The sequence below is a fragment of the Chrysemys picta genome, chromosome 10 (assembly GCF_011386835.1).
Source record: "Chrysemys picta bellii isolate R12L10 chromosome 10, ASM1138683v2, whole genome shotgun sequence".
Lineage (NCBI taxonomy): Eukaryota > Metazoa > Chordata > Testudines > Emydidae > Chrysemys > Chrysemys picta.
Genome location: NC_088800.1, coordinates 13681870 through 13696192, shown reverse-complemented (window position 1 = coordinate 13696192; position 14323 = coordinate 13681870). Strand labels below are relative to the sequence as shown.

At 47.0% G+C, this 14323-nt stretch overlaps 1 protein-coding gene across 2 annotated transcripts in view; it reads right to left on the bottom strand.

Moving 5' to 3' along the window:
* The window catches only part of AGBL1 (AGBL carboxypeptidase 1), a 400010-nt gene that overhangs the window by 107176 nt on the left and 278511 nt on the right, over window positions 1–14323 (bottom strand). For both annotated transcript variants that reach the window (XM_008165433.4, XM_042856651.2), the window contains one exon: window positions 8111–8274. In XM_008165433.4, the coding sequence (XP_008163655.2) occupies window positions 8111–8274 (164 nt within the window). The remainder of the gene's footprint in view (window positions 1–8110; window positions 8275–14323) is intronic.

Here is a 14323-nt window from a genome sequence, read left to right as displayed (position 1 = left end):
CCTCAGGAGGTCATCTAGTCCAACCCCCTGCTCAAAGCAGGACCAATCCCCAGACAGATTTTTACCCCAGTTCCCTAAGTGGCCCCTTCAAGGATTGAACTCACAACCCTGGGTTTAGCAGGCCAATGCTCAAACCACTGAGCTAGCCCTCTCCCCAGGTTATTGTTGGGGGGGTTGCGGTACTGCTACCCTTACTTCTGCACTGCTGCTAGCGGCTGCGCTGCCTTCAGAGCTGGGCAGCTGGAGAGTGCCAGCTACTGGCTGGGAGCCCAGCTCTGAAGGCAAAGCCACTGCCAGTATCAGTGCAGAAGTAAAGATGGCATGGCATGGTATTGCCACCCTTCTAGGCTGCTGCCTGCAGAGCTGGGCCCTCAGTCAGCAGCTGCCACTCTCTGACCGTCCAGCTCTGAAGGCAGCAGTGCAGAAGTAAAAGTGGCATGGTAAAAGTGGTATTGCCACCCTTACTTCCAGGCTGCTGCTGGCGGGGCACTGCCTTCAGAGCTGGGTGCCCGGCTAACTGCTGCCACTCTCTAGCTGCCCAGATCTGAAGGCTGTGCATAAGTAAGGGAGGCAATACCCTTTTGGGTCAGGACCTCCAATTTGAGAATCACTTGTCTCCCTTGTGAAATATGTATAGTATAGGGCAGTGCTTCTCAAAGCCGGTCTGCCACTTGTTCAGAGAAAGCCCCTGGTGGGCTGACCCGGTTTGTTTACCTGCCGTGTTCGGCCAATTGCGGCTCCTACTGGCTGCAGTTCGCCGCTCCAGGCCAAAGGGACCTGCGGGAAGGGCGGCCAACACATCCCTCGTCCTGCGCCGCTTCCAGAAGCTCCCATTGGCCTGCAGCGGTGAACCGTGGCCAGTGGGAGCTGCGATCAGCCGAACCTGCAGACAAGGCAGGTAAACAAACCAGTCTGGCCCACCAGGGGCTTTCCCTGAACAAGCGGCGGACCTGCTTTGAGAAGCACTGGTATAGAGTAAAAGCACAGAAAAGACCAGATTTCACAGTCCATGACGCATTGAATTTGGTAGGGCCCTACCCATAAGGCAAGAGTGTATTACTCGCCTGTTGGGAAGGCATGTCAATGGAGAGTGATACATGGCCCTAAGGGGCCGGGGGCCTTTCCAGTGCTTCCAGCCATAGCTGGCCAACGTAGTGAGGGACCAGCTCAGAGCATATATTCAGATCAACTCACACGGCAAAGATACTGTGCCAGTATTTTTAAATAAGAAACTGCTCTTCGCGACAAATTCTGCACCAGCTACACAGCACAGCATTTCACGCTGAATTTAATTAAAGCTACTGGCAATTGTATAGCACTCATCGACCCAACATCTGAGCAATGAAGGGAAATGTCTCTATTTACAGAGATGTTCAGAGGTTGGGAGGGGTCTGAATGCATTTAGCCACAGTGGAATTTGTCCAAAAAAGCAGAGTCAAGAATCGAGTCTCATGAAAAGTGCCATAGTGTCTTTAATGCCATTGAATGGTCAGGACCTTAGTTGTATGTCTCGGTCAAAAGATGGCACCTCCACCAGCAGCCCCTATCATCATGGTGATGCACTGGTTCAGTACAGGTCAAAGGATAGAGCTCTACCTACTAAATCACAAATAGCTTACCACAGCGCCCTGGATTTTCCTTGGGTGGGGAGATGCAGGGGAAGGTGTTTGTGCTCCCAGCATAACCTGGCCCACCCTTGGCTAGGATGTGGGAGCTGAGAAAATCATAGCTAAAAGTGGACTGGGGCAGGTGCCGTTATTAAGCTTTCTGTTTGCCATTAACAGCAGAAACAGGAGTGTTTGCCATTCGGGGTGGGGGATACAATTGTTCCCTTGCAGAAAGGTAAGAGACAATGGAGGAACATGAGATGAATCATTGCTGACTCATCAAAAATCCTCAATGACACTACAAATGCCACCTTAGCATAGTAAAGGTGTCTCACAGAAATAACTTAGCATGCCTGCTGTACATATGCACCCTTGCAAACATGAGCTGGCGGAAGGAGGAGGAGAGAAGGGAGGGGGGAAGGGAGACCAGCCCCATCCATCCAGAGTGGAGGGAAGGTGAAAAATTGTAACAGGTTTTTTTTTCTCTCCTGAACTTGCTGCAAATAGTCACAATTCCCATCCCCTTTTTGGCCATGACAAATGTAAAGCTACTCGGAGAGTCTTGACTAAAACCTAATCGCTTTTACGGCAAATGAGGCATGAAACCTATTGTCAAAAAAACATGATGTCCGAAACATGTGTCGGCACTTCATCTTCCCAGCTGGGAGCTCCTGAAGGTCTGAGCTAACTACAGGGCACAAGGAGAGTCTGGAAAGGGACAGAGCTGCTACGTGGTTTCGTGCCACGCAAGGTGGGAATCACTGTGTTGGGGGTAATCATTGGCTACCCTAACAGGGCAACTATCCAGCTGATTTGTGCTGCTGATGGCAGAGGTGTGTTGGAGGGGTGGAGGATTCGGTACCATGTATTTACAAGGCACTTGCTTTGTATAAATTCTACCATTACATGGGACTTACCCTTATCTACTCTGCTACTGCATATGAATTACTCCACCGAATCTCCCAAAGCTCATGCTTTAGGGCATAAGCTGATCATACATACACAGTGCCAAATCTCAAGGCTCTTACTCAATTTTTCCTTAGTCCTTAATCAGGTTTAACACACAGGGACTTCAGTTGAAGGCTTTTCTGAGGAAGGGCTGAGTAAAGCCTGAGTAAGGAACCCTGGAGTTAGTCTGGAAAGCTCACAGGGTAAACATTACCCCATTACACAGTACGATATCTTCTACAGATGGCCCATGTACTACACCAAACTATTGATGAGGGCCCAGGGATAAGCCACCTTTGGCATGCAGCCCGTCAGGGAAATCCGCTGGTGGGCCAGGATGGTTTGTTGACCTGCAGCGTCCGCAGGTTCAGCCGACCGCCGCTCCCACTGGCCGCGGTTCACTGTTCCAGGCCAATGGGGGCTGCGGGAAGCGGCGGCCAGCACATCCCTCGACCCATGCTGCGTCCCACAGCCCCCATTGGCCTGGAATGGCGACCCAGGGCCAGTGTGAGCTGTGATCGGCTGAACCTGCAGACGCTGCAGGTAAACAAACCGTCCTGACCCGCCAGTGGATTTCCCTGATGCGCCGTGTGCCAAAGGTTGCTGATCCCTGGACTAGGCCCAGCATAGTTTCTTTCCACCTTTCTCTGAAGCACCACTCATTGGCTACCAAGGAGGCACTACATTGGAGGCAAAGGACCACCGGTCTAATCTGGTGTGACAAATCCCACATTCATATGGCAACCTTCCATCAGAAAACTTGCTTACTGGACTGCTATGGTTTGTTCTAATTTACTGACCACTGATTCTGACAGAGCTGGATCAAGTGCACAAAAACAGTCTATTCCCTCCCAGTCATCCCCTTCCGAGCAGTGGGGAAAGAAACAGCAGTGGGGAAAGAAAGAGACCGCTCGGAGAAGGGGAGGATTAAAAGACATGTATAGATATAAATCCTGACAGGTGGAAATGTTTGCTGTCAGGGGCTGACATGCCAAGTCAATGCCAAGCACACCAGATACCCAGGGCAAAGGCAAATACGTGCAGGAGACAAACTGCAGGGACTTAAAAAATAAAAGAAATGGACAGAGACGTCTGTGAGGACTAGAAGATCTGACTTTACTAACTGGGACCTACAAGAGTTTCAGATGAGCCACTTAGTTAATTAAGTCTGGGATCGAACTATACCCAGTGCTGGATTAATTTCTCGTTTCATGGTTTGCCCTGTTATCCTGAGTACAGTGGTGAGGAGTGCTTTAGGAATGTGTATACAGGAGACAGACTGGATTAAGTTAGACAGACAGAGACAGATTTCATTTACGTACCTCTTTGATGTGCCACTGCTGAGGGAACAAAACCCAAACCCAGTTGTATCTAACTCCTTTGGTACCAGTACAGAGTCTCATCTGACCTTCATTACCCCAGAGCGGCACTAAAGTCAAAGGAATCACACCAGGAACTCTGATAAAGTTGGTGCAAGTGCAACCAGAGGCAAGCCCAGAATAAATAAGGGGCTTTGTACTGGAACATACAATGTAACAGTCTGGCAATGGGATTAGTTTGTAACTCACCAGTTGCTAATGAGTCTGTGCGGAGTGCTGTCTTAATGGCTCTATGCTCCTTTCCAGATCTTCGGAACAAATTAAGCAGACACAGCCCCTGAATAATCCATCCTCGGTTTTATGCAAGACCCAGAGCTAAAACATGACACTTTGGGATTGCTCAGACCTCCAGAAAAGCAAGGGCTATTAAATGAAGGCTGCTAATCCTTTACCTTAACCCTGAGTCTTAGTCCAATGTTTCCAGTGATGTGGATGTAACCCCTGGGTCACTGAATGGCCAGTCATATCAGGTACACAGTCCTGTATACATGTGAGTGTGCATACAGATGTGCATGGATGCATATATACAAATTTAGGACTTGATGGCAGAACCATCCCTTATGCAGTAGTCCCAAGGACTTCAATGACACTATGCATGTGAATAAGTGCCCACCATTGTGAGTACGGGTTGTTGCACAAACAGGTTATTTCTCATTTGGGGTGTATTTATCTCTTTAAAGAGGGTGTAATAGTGTGTAGTTCTCACAGATCCTCTTCTGACATGTCACAAAATTGGATAGACTCATTTTGAATTTTTGTCTAGTTCTAGTGAAAATAAAAGGTCAGGAATAAATCCCTTATCTTTAAAAAACATGAAGATTAAAAAAAAAATTGTCCGGGAACAAATTTGGAACATTCAGCTCAGGGTACAATGTCACCTTATTGGCAGCAAAAAGTTGTGTGTCAAAGAAAATGGGTTGTTTTCACCAAGGTTTGAATCCATCAGTTCCCAAAGATGCTTGAAAATTCTCCAGGGTCACAGGTGCAAACTGTTTCAGCAGAAATCACCAGGCAGTGCTGTTACACATGTTTACAAGTTCTTTTGTAAGTGTGGAAGCAGCGCACAGTCTTTGGAGACATGCTGTGTTGTTGTTCCTTTTGTGATGTAGTTTCCTTTTGGGAAAGCTGTCACAAATAGCCGGAGAGTTTGCTGCCTGCTTTGCTGTTGCTACCTCCAGTCATTTCTTGGGACAGAATTCCTTCCTGGGAATTGGGCTCTGGTGTTGCTCCTGAGATTTCTGGAAGAGGGATTTGGCTGGGTTCCATTTGTAACCATGCCTGCTCCAGGATTGGTGTATATAGAATAAATAAAAGAAGTTGTACTCAGACAATACCCACCCAGACTCTGCCTGGCTGATTTCTCCTCCAGTGGGAAACCAATCTGCAAGGCCTCAAAATCTACTACCACTTGGCAAAAGGGGCAAAAATATTTTGGGTAGTTTCACTCCACCCTACTTATACTCTCAGTAGCAGAGTATAACAGACCGCAGAATGCAACACACCTTTGTTGTAATCAAAAGACAATGACAGCATAGGTATTAAACCACCAAAACTTTACTCTCCTGCAAGCCCAAAAGGATGCATCTACACTAGCAAATTTCATAGCTGCAATTTTCTGTTAGTGCAACTCCACTGTTAATAGCAACACTAGAAACACTAGTTGAGGCAGGACTCCCGTGTTTTTACCACTGTCATCTAACCCTGCACTGAGTAAGAGGGGAGTATAGGGGAAGTAAAAAAACCTGCACCCTGTCTTCACTGCAGCTTCCCCCATTGTTACTACTACTACTGAAGCTGCTCTGGTGGGAAATCATTCCTGAATACTTTGCTAGTGTATATCAGACCTAGGAAGAGCTATTTTCCTGCCTGTATACAATGTGCATTCTGCACACTGCATTTTTACACTGCTTACAGTAGAGTTCCTACTCATATTCTGGAGTGCATGAGGCAGTTCTCTCAACTAAAGTCACATCAACTCTGCAGTTGAATTTTGATGTGCTGAACTGAAATCACTACATTGCACAACCATTTCCATTTGAGCATTTATAAAGAACTTTATATGTTCTCAAATTTCCTGTTTCATGTGTTCCTGCTCCACATTCCCACAACAAGCTCTTCCAATGGCATCTCACTGGGTGGAATTCAAAATTCAGTGACTTACCTGATTTGCAAACACATGTTTAGCAAACAATTCCAGTTGTTCTGCCCACCCAAGCCCAAAGATAGTTCCTGTGAGTACTTGCAGGTGTCACTCTGCCTAACACTCTCAGCCATCATCACTGGATGATGGTGACATACTAATTAATGCCAGGCAAATTTCAAAGGGACTACTGGTTCCACTTGGGTAGACACCTAACAGTTCATGTCCTTATCTACATGGATTTAGATTTCTGTGTTACGGGACTCTTGCAAGATCAGTTGAAATTTTCAGTACAACTTGTTTTAAACTCACGGACTCATAGACTTTAAGGCCAGAAGGGCCCATCATGATCATCTAGTCTGACCCCCCTGCACATGGCTAAATAAGAAATAACTGTGTGTGAATAAGTTTTCTTCCTATTATTTTGGTACACCCAGTTTCATTTTCATCCAAGACTGTAAAGGGCTGAGGTGAATGAACATCACAGTAAAACCAAGCAAATAAAATAACAGAATTTTAAATCTTTTCATCTCAAAAAGATTCCACTTAGTTGTAGGCAAAAAGGACAGGATCGGTTCTGGCCTCATCAGTTCCACCTGGCTTTATTTCATTGCCCGGCTTCAGTAGGTGTTTGGATTTTTCCCCTCCCCATTTGAGACGTTATTGTAACTCAAAGGCTTATGCAGCTCCAGTTCCAAAGTCAGGGTTTGATTTATGCCTGGAATCGGTCTTCTGGCCAGGCTTGAGCGGGTCTCTCTAATGACACGCTGATTGCTTGTCGGAGGGCTGTTCGCGGCACAGTCAGTGTTTGGGATACACAGTAATTGCTTCATGTTCACATGTACAAGTGAGCATGACTAATCCAAAGGAGCATCTCTATTTTTTAGACTTTTTCATTCCTCCCTCCATAAACATTAAAAATGATGAACAAGGTTGTAAATACCGTCTCCAGCATGGAGAACAGGTGGTACTAATGGCTGTTAAGTATCCCTGAAGGGGAAGACTGGAAATCCACTATAAATTACTGGGGTATTTCTGCTACACAACTTGCCTTTTTCACTGGTGAGAGTGAAAGAATCAGTTGATGAAAGACCCGTAGGGGGAGCGTTGACTCGTATCAGTCACTGGGTTTTCTTTTTCCATCACTTTTTGAAAAACATTAGTTTGATGCATGCACATGTCACTGGCAAGTGAGAACGGTGATGCTGCATAGAAATCTCCGTATCTCCTCAGACACCTGAATTTATGTTCTTTATACTCTGACATACATCCAAGTCAAACTCTCCTCTCACTTACACTGAAGCAACCCCACTGACATCGAGTGCAATGGAATTGCACCCAGGAAACTCAGAGCAGAATTTAGCACTTTAAAAAGATAAGCTTCTCCAAAATAATCAGTAGGGTCAAGGTTTCACTGTGTGGGTCACAGACCCAAAAGCTGACTCTCTAAGTGTGTCCAATTCTTTGAGGTGTGGAGAACCATCAATAGGAGTTGTGGGCACTTTGCCCCTTCCAGAATCAAGCCTAGAATTTCTAATGCTTGCTGACAAGCTCCTTTCTGAATTTGCAGTACTCGGTCCCTTCCCTGCAGCTCTCAGAGAATTATTTCCTTGTGGGAGACTCTTCAGGGAGCCTTTTATTGGTGATGGAAACAGATTCTGATGGGGAGAGTGTCCCCTCCTTGAACAGCTAGGAAGAGGATATGTGAGACCCACCTCACCCACCCCAGACAGAGAATCCTTCGGGACGATGCCACTCCGATGAATGGAACAGAAGGAAAAGTGAGTGGAAAGTCTGAGAGGACCATCTCCTTCTCTACCTGATTTACCCAGTCGGAAGGGTGCATGTCAGGGCAGCACTGCTAACCTCATGGACTGCTGCCTCCACCATGGGTTTCTTTAGGAGTTAGTTGTCTTCTCATTGATAATGAGCATCTCAGCCTGTGGTTGAGGCTGGTGCTGTAAACGTGGAACCAAGACTATTCCCTGCCAACGCCCCTCCTGAGGAGGACCCTCTAGTAATGCTCTCACTCTGACCTTTGTGCCCAACGGTCTGCAATCTCCTCCTCCGGATCCAGCAGGGCTGCTGCCTGAGCCATCAGCTTCTTGCTGCAGGGCAAGGATTTGAGCTGCAGGATGAGGAGTCCCAGGCAGAACTTGGCTCCCATTTCCTCCAGCTCTCGTGTTCCAATCTGCAGGCCCTGCCGGTGAAAAACAGAAACCTAGAGTGATGAGTCTGGACTCACCCAGCTCGGGGTAGGAGGAAGAGTTACCATCTCATATAGGCTACCCCTCTCTGGAGTATTCCTCTGGGTAGGAAAGTCTAGAGGCAGGACAATGAAAGGAACCAGACAACACCCCAAAATGTTAAACCCACATGCTCACTCCATTGGTCAAAGATTGCAAACACCTATTTTTACTTTGCACTTGCTCCATATAGGTCTTTTCGTCTGCAGCGAGATTTACAGTCATTAACAGGGTCCCCTGGCCTCTATTTTACAGATGGGGAAACTGAGGCAGAGAGTTCAAAGGACTTGACTATGGCTGCAGAGTGAGTCACTGTAAGAGCAAGTATCAGACTCCATGAGTTCCTGGCTCCACGCCCAGCCCTGCACTCAGAACATCAGACCACACTTCCTCTCTGTTAAAGCAAGAGTTGTCTCCTTGAGCCACGGGAAGGCAAATGGGTTGTGCCACTGTAAGCTGTTGGCAGTGGCAGAGATGAAAAGGAAGGAGGGGGAAAAGATCTTTAACAAGTTATGAATCGTTTACAAAAATCAATAACAAAGTCATTACAAAATAACCAACACCTCTGAGGAGCTTCCCCGTCTACTAAACACTGGTGTCTCCCTGGCAGAGGCGGGCTGAGGTTGCAAACTGTGGAGCTGGATTTTCAACATCCCCAAATTCAGGGGAGTCCTGCCTGTTATGAAACAGGGGGATGTGGTTCCTGGTTTGGATTGCAAACCACTGCAAAGTCTGGGAGGCTCCGGATCTGATTGGGTAAGCAGTGCAGATCAGGGTTTGGGTCAGACCCGTCTCTAATCTGGTACCCTGTCAAGTCTCTCTGACTTTGAATAAGGTGGAACGGCTCCTCTGGGCCAACCCTAGCTGATGGGCCAGAATCAAAGGAGTCCTGGTCAAGCTTGCGTATAGATGCCAATTCACAAAGGTTTTCCATGGTGCATCTCTGATGCTTAGTGAGGCACATGCTGAAGTACCTGGTTGAATCAGGGCCTAAATAGGGTCTCATGGACTTTAAGGCCAGAAAGACCCATTGTGATTATTTAGTCTGACCTCCTGCATATCTTAGGCCACGGAACCTCACCCACTCACTCCTGTAATAGGCCCATAACCTCTGGCTGAATTACTGAAGTTCTCAAATCTTGACTTCAAGATTTCAAGTTACAGAGAATCCACCATTTATTTTAGTTCAAACCAGCAAGAGACCTGTACCCAATGCTGCAGAGTAAAGGGACGCCCGCCCCAGGTCTGTCAATCTGATCTGGGGGGAAATTCCTTCCCCACCCCAAATAAAGTAATCAGTTAGATGCTGAGCAGGTGGGTGAGACCCACCAGATAGACACCTGGGAAAGAATTCTCTGTAGTAACTCAGAGCCGTGGCCAGCACATCCCTCGGCCCGTGCTGCTTCCCACAGCCCCCATTGGCCTGGGACGGCGAACTACGGCCAGTGGGAGCTGCAATCGGCTGAAACTGCGGACGCGGCAAGTAAACAAACTGGCCTGGCCCACCAGGGGCTTTCCCTGACGGGCCACATACCAAAGGTTACCGATCCCTGCCATATGCCATTGTCGGCAATGTCATAATTCCATCCCTCCATAAACTTATCAAGCTCAGTCTTAAAACAAGTTAGACTTTTTTGTCCCCACTATTCCCCTTGGAAAGCCAATGATCCAGATAGAACCAGAATTGACTCATATTAACCCTGAACTGAACCATTCAGATGACGCTCCCCTTCCCCACACCTTGTATTTTTCATTTTAAATGGCATCTTTGTGCGTACAGCTCTCAGGGAGGCTGTCACGAGCTTCCCAATCCAACCAGAAGCAGGAAAGGCCAAAAAGCCTCACAAGAAAGCCAGTTCCAGTGACATTTCCATTGCACCTTTATGCGTCTAAATGGACTGTAATGCTTAAAAACAGTATGCAAACTTTTAGCTGCTGATCCCAGAAGAAACCAAACTCTGAACCATTTCTAGATATTTTGTTTGTTTGTTTGTTTCCCTCAAAAAATGTGCAACAACTAAAATGAAACAAACCCAGGGGCCCGATTCTCCTGCTGCATGTAATTCTTAATGAAACCAATGGGAGTTCCATGTATGCTGTGTAAGGGCTGGGCAGAATCAAGCCCAGATATACAAGAGTGAGAAAGTGTCTGTGAACTCCCCCGCAACTTTGGCATTTATTGACCCCATCCAAAACATTCCCTGATGCCATCACCCGGGGGGGGGGGGCAGAATCAATCACTGACTATTTGCTGTCTCTGCCAGTATCAACCCTATGGGTCTCCTTAGCACAAAACCTCTCTGTAGTCCCCCCTCTGATATGAGCTACCAAAGATCGTTTCCTTAGTAACGGTCAAAAGCCCCCACTTACATTCCCGAGAACAGCTGTGTGAATGGTGTGAGCTCCATTCCAATACTGCCTTTATTTCTGGGCTTGGATGTTTACTACGTATTATTACTGAACGTCTTAGGGGTAACAGAGCCGCGAAAGTTCCATTAATCCATTAGAGGAGGCAGAGCTCTGATCTCATGGGCTTTCTCCCTGTGTAGAATCTGTCAGATTTGTAAAGCACTTCAGGACCCTGGAGGACTAAGCAGCCCTCTGTAAGTGCAAGCTGTGATTATTTCTGAACTAAGAGTGCCTGCTAGATGGAAGTAAGGAGAGATTTCTCACATAAACTACTGCACTTCTTGAAAACACTTTTGCCAAGTTTGTCAGGCCCACAAGGCCAGTCAGGACTTTGAGAAAACCACCACTTATGGTCTGGCAGGTACAGTATGTGCAAATGTCACTTGGGATTAAAGCTGCCCTGGCAAATGCAGCTTTTCATGGTAAATACATTGAAATTCTTGCTCCTTCCCCGGTTTCTGAGACAAAACTACAAATTTGCAAGTATTACCATCGTCAATAATAAAATAAAATAATACAGCACTCAAAAATACACCAGGCATGAGAGACAAAGAAAAAGAAAAAATACCTGCCCAATTGAAATAAAGCGGTAATGTAACATGCAAAGACAAAGCAGCCTGTGCATTAACTGGGAGTCTGACAAGCTGGGTTCCACTCCCCATTCTCCCAGTAACCTGCTATAAAACCTTGGGCAAATCTCTTGGACAGTAAACTCTTCAGGGTAGGGACTAAACGTGTGGGTATAATGAGCTATGGCAGAGATCGGCAACCTTTGGCACGCGGCCCGTCAGGGAAAACCGCTGGTGGACTGGGACGATTTGTTGACCTGCAGCATCCGCAGGTTTGGCCGATCGCGGCTCCCACTGGCCACAGTTCGCCGTTCCAGGCCATTGGGGCGGCAGGAAGTGGTGGCCAGCACATCCCTCGGCCCGCGCCGCTTCCCGCAGCCCCCATTGGCCTGGAACGGCGAACTGGGCCAGTGGGAACCACGATCGGCCAAACCTGCGGATGCTGCAGGTCAACAAATCAGCCCGGCCCACCAGCGGATTTCCCTGACAGGCCGCGTGCCAAAGGTTGCCGATCCCTGAGCTATGGCAATACAAATCATTAATAATAAGAAGAAACCAAAGAGATAAGACACAGGAAACAAGGGTTATAAACACAAGGCAGTGATAGTGCTTGGTGCCTCTGAACAAATTTTAAATGTATTATTTATTTTACTCTAAAATAATTTTTAGGCAGTTTTTGGTTATGTCCAAGTAAAGAGGATGGAGGTGCCTGGCTCAAGCAGAGAGAGCAGAAGCAGAAATCTGCCATTTATACAATGACAAGAGCTTCTCTCAGGTGCAGAATACACAGAGAACATCTTGAGGCTTCCTCTGGGGCGTATCGCAAGGCCCTGCTTCCAAGATCAAGGCAACACACTAAATACTTATCAATCCCGGAGATGCCAAGCAGCGACTGTGCTAAAGCTCTGCCTGTGGCTTTATGATTCCCCAGAGTTTTATTCAGGATATGAAGAGGCCTTAAGAAACTAGGAGCAGAGAAATAATAATAATAAAACCGTAATATACCTGAGAAACATCAGGCTGTAATTGCTCATGCACTGAAGTTAGCTGCCGCACCATCGTCCCATATTGCTTTGATATCAGACAGCTCAGGAGTAACAGCTGGAAATCTCAGCTAGAGGATTACTTGTTAACACACTTTATTCACTTCAAACACAGAGAGACTTTTATTTTTTAACTCAGCTAGATCACATAATTCTCTCTCTCACTCTCCCCTCCCTCCCTTTCAGCAGTGGGTGCGGTTGGAAGGGGAGTGCCATGACTACAGTAGGAAGTAGAGGTATTGACAGAACTGAGATATAAAACTAATGTCCTGGATGGCTCCTTCCAGCAGTGCCAGGAACGGCTGATGTAGATCTCTGCATCTATACACATTCCTGCTGTATGAAATGCAGAATGCAATAGTGCCAATCTGTGCCTGGGTCTAGTAAGTGGCTGGTAGGAGACACTGGCCATTCTGCACTGAAGTGCGCTGGCTGAGGACCCAGTGACAGAATGAGGTCAGGTTACCACAGCATTACAGGTCAGTGAACTAGGCAACCATGTCTCGCTGCATTTTTGTTCAAGGTGTCCTTCAGGCTGGGTCTTCCAAGACCTTACCTTTCTAGTACACAGCACTGAGCCTCCTCAAACTTCCTAGGTTCACACGGCCCCTTGCCAGCGTGCTGCCTTCTGCAGATATCCCATTATGGGATGACAGGGGAGCTGCCTCTTGGCCACTGTGGGGCAGAGGAGAGCTGCACATGTTTTGCCAACCACAGACACCTGTGATTCCTTGATTCTCTCTTCCAAATTCTCATATCACTGTAGAAAGCTGCACTGAGGCCCCACCTGAGATTCCATTTCAAGCTTTGGGCCACTTTTCTTATATAAGAACACACAAAATCTAGAAATCTATGCAGTTGACCAGAGGTAGAGGAGGTCTTAGCTATCACGAGAGGCTGAAAAGCTTAGTCGTGTCTCTATGGACCAGTTCAGCCCCTGCTGAAACTGTGAGCTGGGGTGTCAGTTAGTGCTTGAAGTCAGGGTGGGCTTTCTGAGGCAGACATGTGTCCAGTAGGAATTGGACTGGGAGCCAGCAACACGTACTGTCTCACAATGAGAGGGGAATTTGGGGCAGGAAGACAGTAATTATTTGAGCCGCAATCTGGCCAGGACACGACTATGATAACAGGTATCTCCAAACCAGAGCTGGTCGAGTAATTCATGGTGAATAATGCTTGTTAATATTCAGCATTGCTGTATCCACAGATAAATGTTTCCGTCATTAGACAAATTGCCCTCACAATGCTTCGCAGGATTAATGATATAGCTATGGTGCTGGAGGCAAAAAGGCAGCATTAAACACTCCCACAGCTGCAAGCAACATGGCTGCACCATGTTCACCTGACGACACAGAGGATTGCGGGACCTTGTGAGTTAAACTGGAGATGACTTAGCATAGGAAAACTAAAGGTGCAGCAAAATTAAAAGCCAAAAGACATACATACCCATAGGTAGACTGGAGATTTTAGGGGAAATGACTGCTCCCTGAATTGAAAAAAGGGATCTTCGGTGGGCAAGAATGCCATGAAGGTGTTCTCTCGTACTATCCGCCACTTCTTCAACCCTTGGGGCAACAGCTTTCAGCTATAAACTCACCTGCAGTCAATACACACACACACATATACACACACAGTATTCTCTGCATCTCAATGGCTTTACACATGCACAGTGGTTATGCCCTGAGGCTGGGTATAAATAAATTGACAGTCTGGTTTCCCACTAATTCCATCAGTGAGCTCTCAGTCAGAATACTAATAGAAACCATCTGAAGGCTGCAGTGGATAAGCCAGAGAGCTGAATGAAACATTCAATGTCTGATGTCTCCTGCCTTAATGTTAGCCTGGACTATGCCTGAACACTGCTGTCTCTCCGCACACACATACCCGCAGCCCAAATGAAAACACACAGGCACACACCTATAGGAACCTGGTGCTTATAGACTGGGTGGTAGTGAGGAGAAAGCTACGTTTTCTCATGTGCC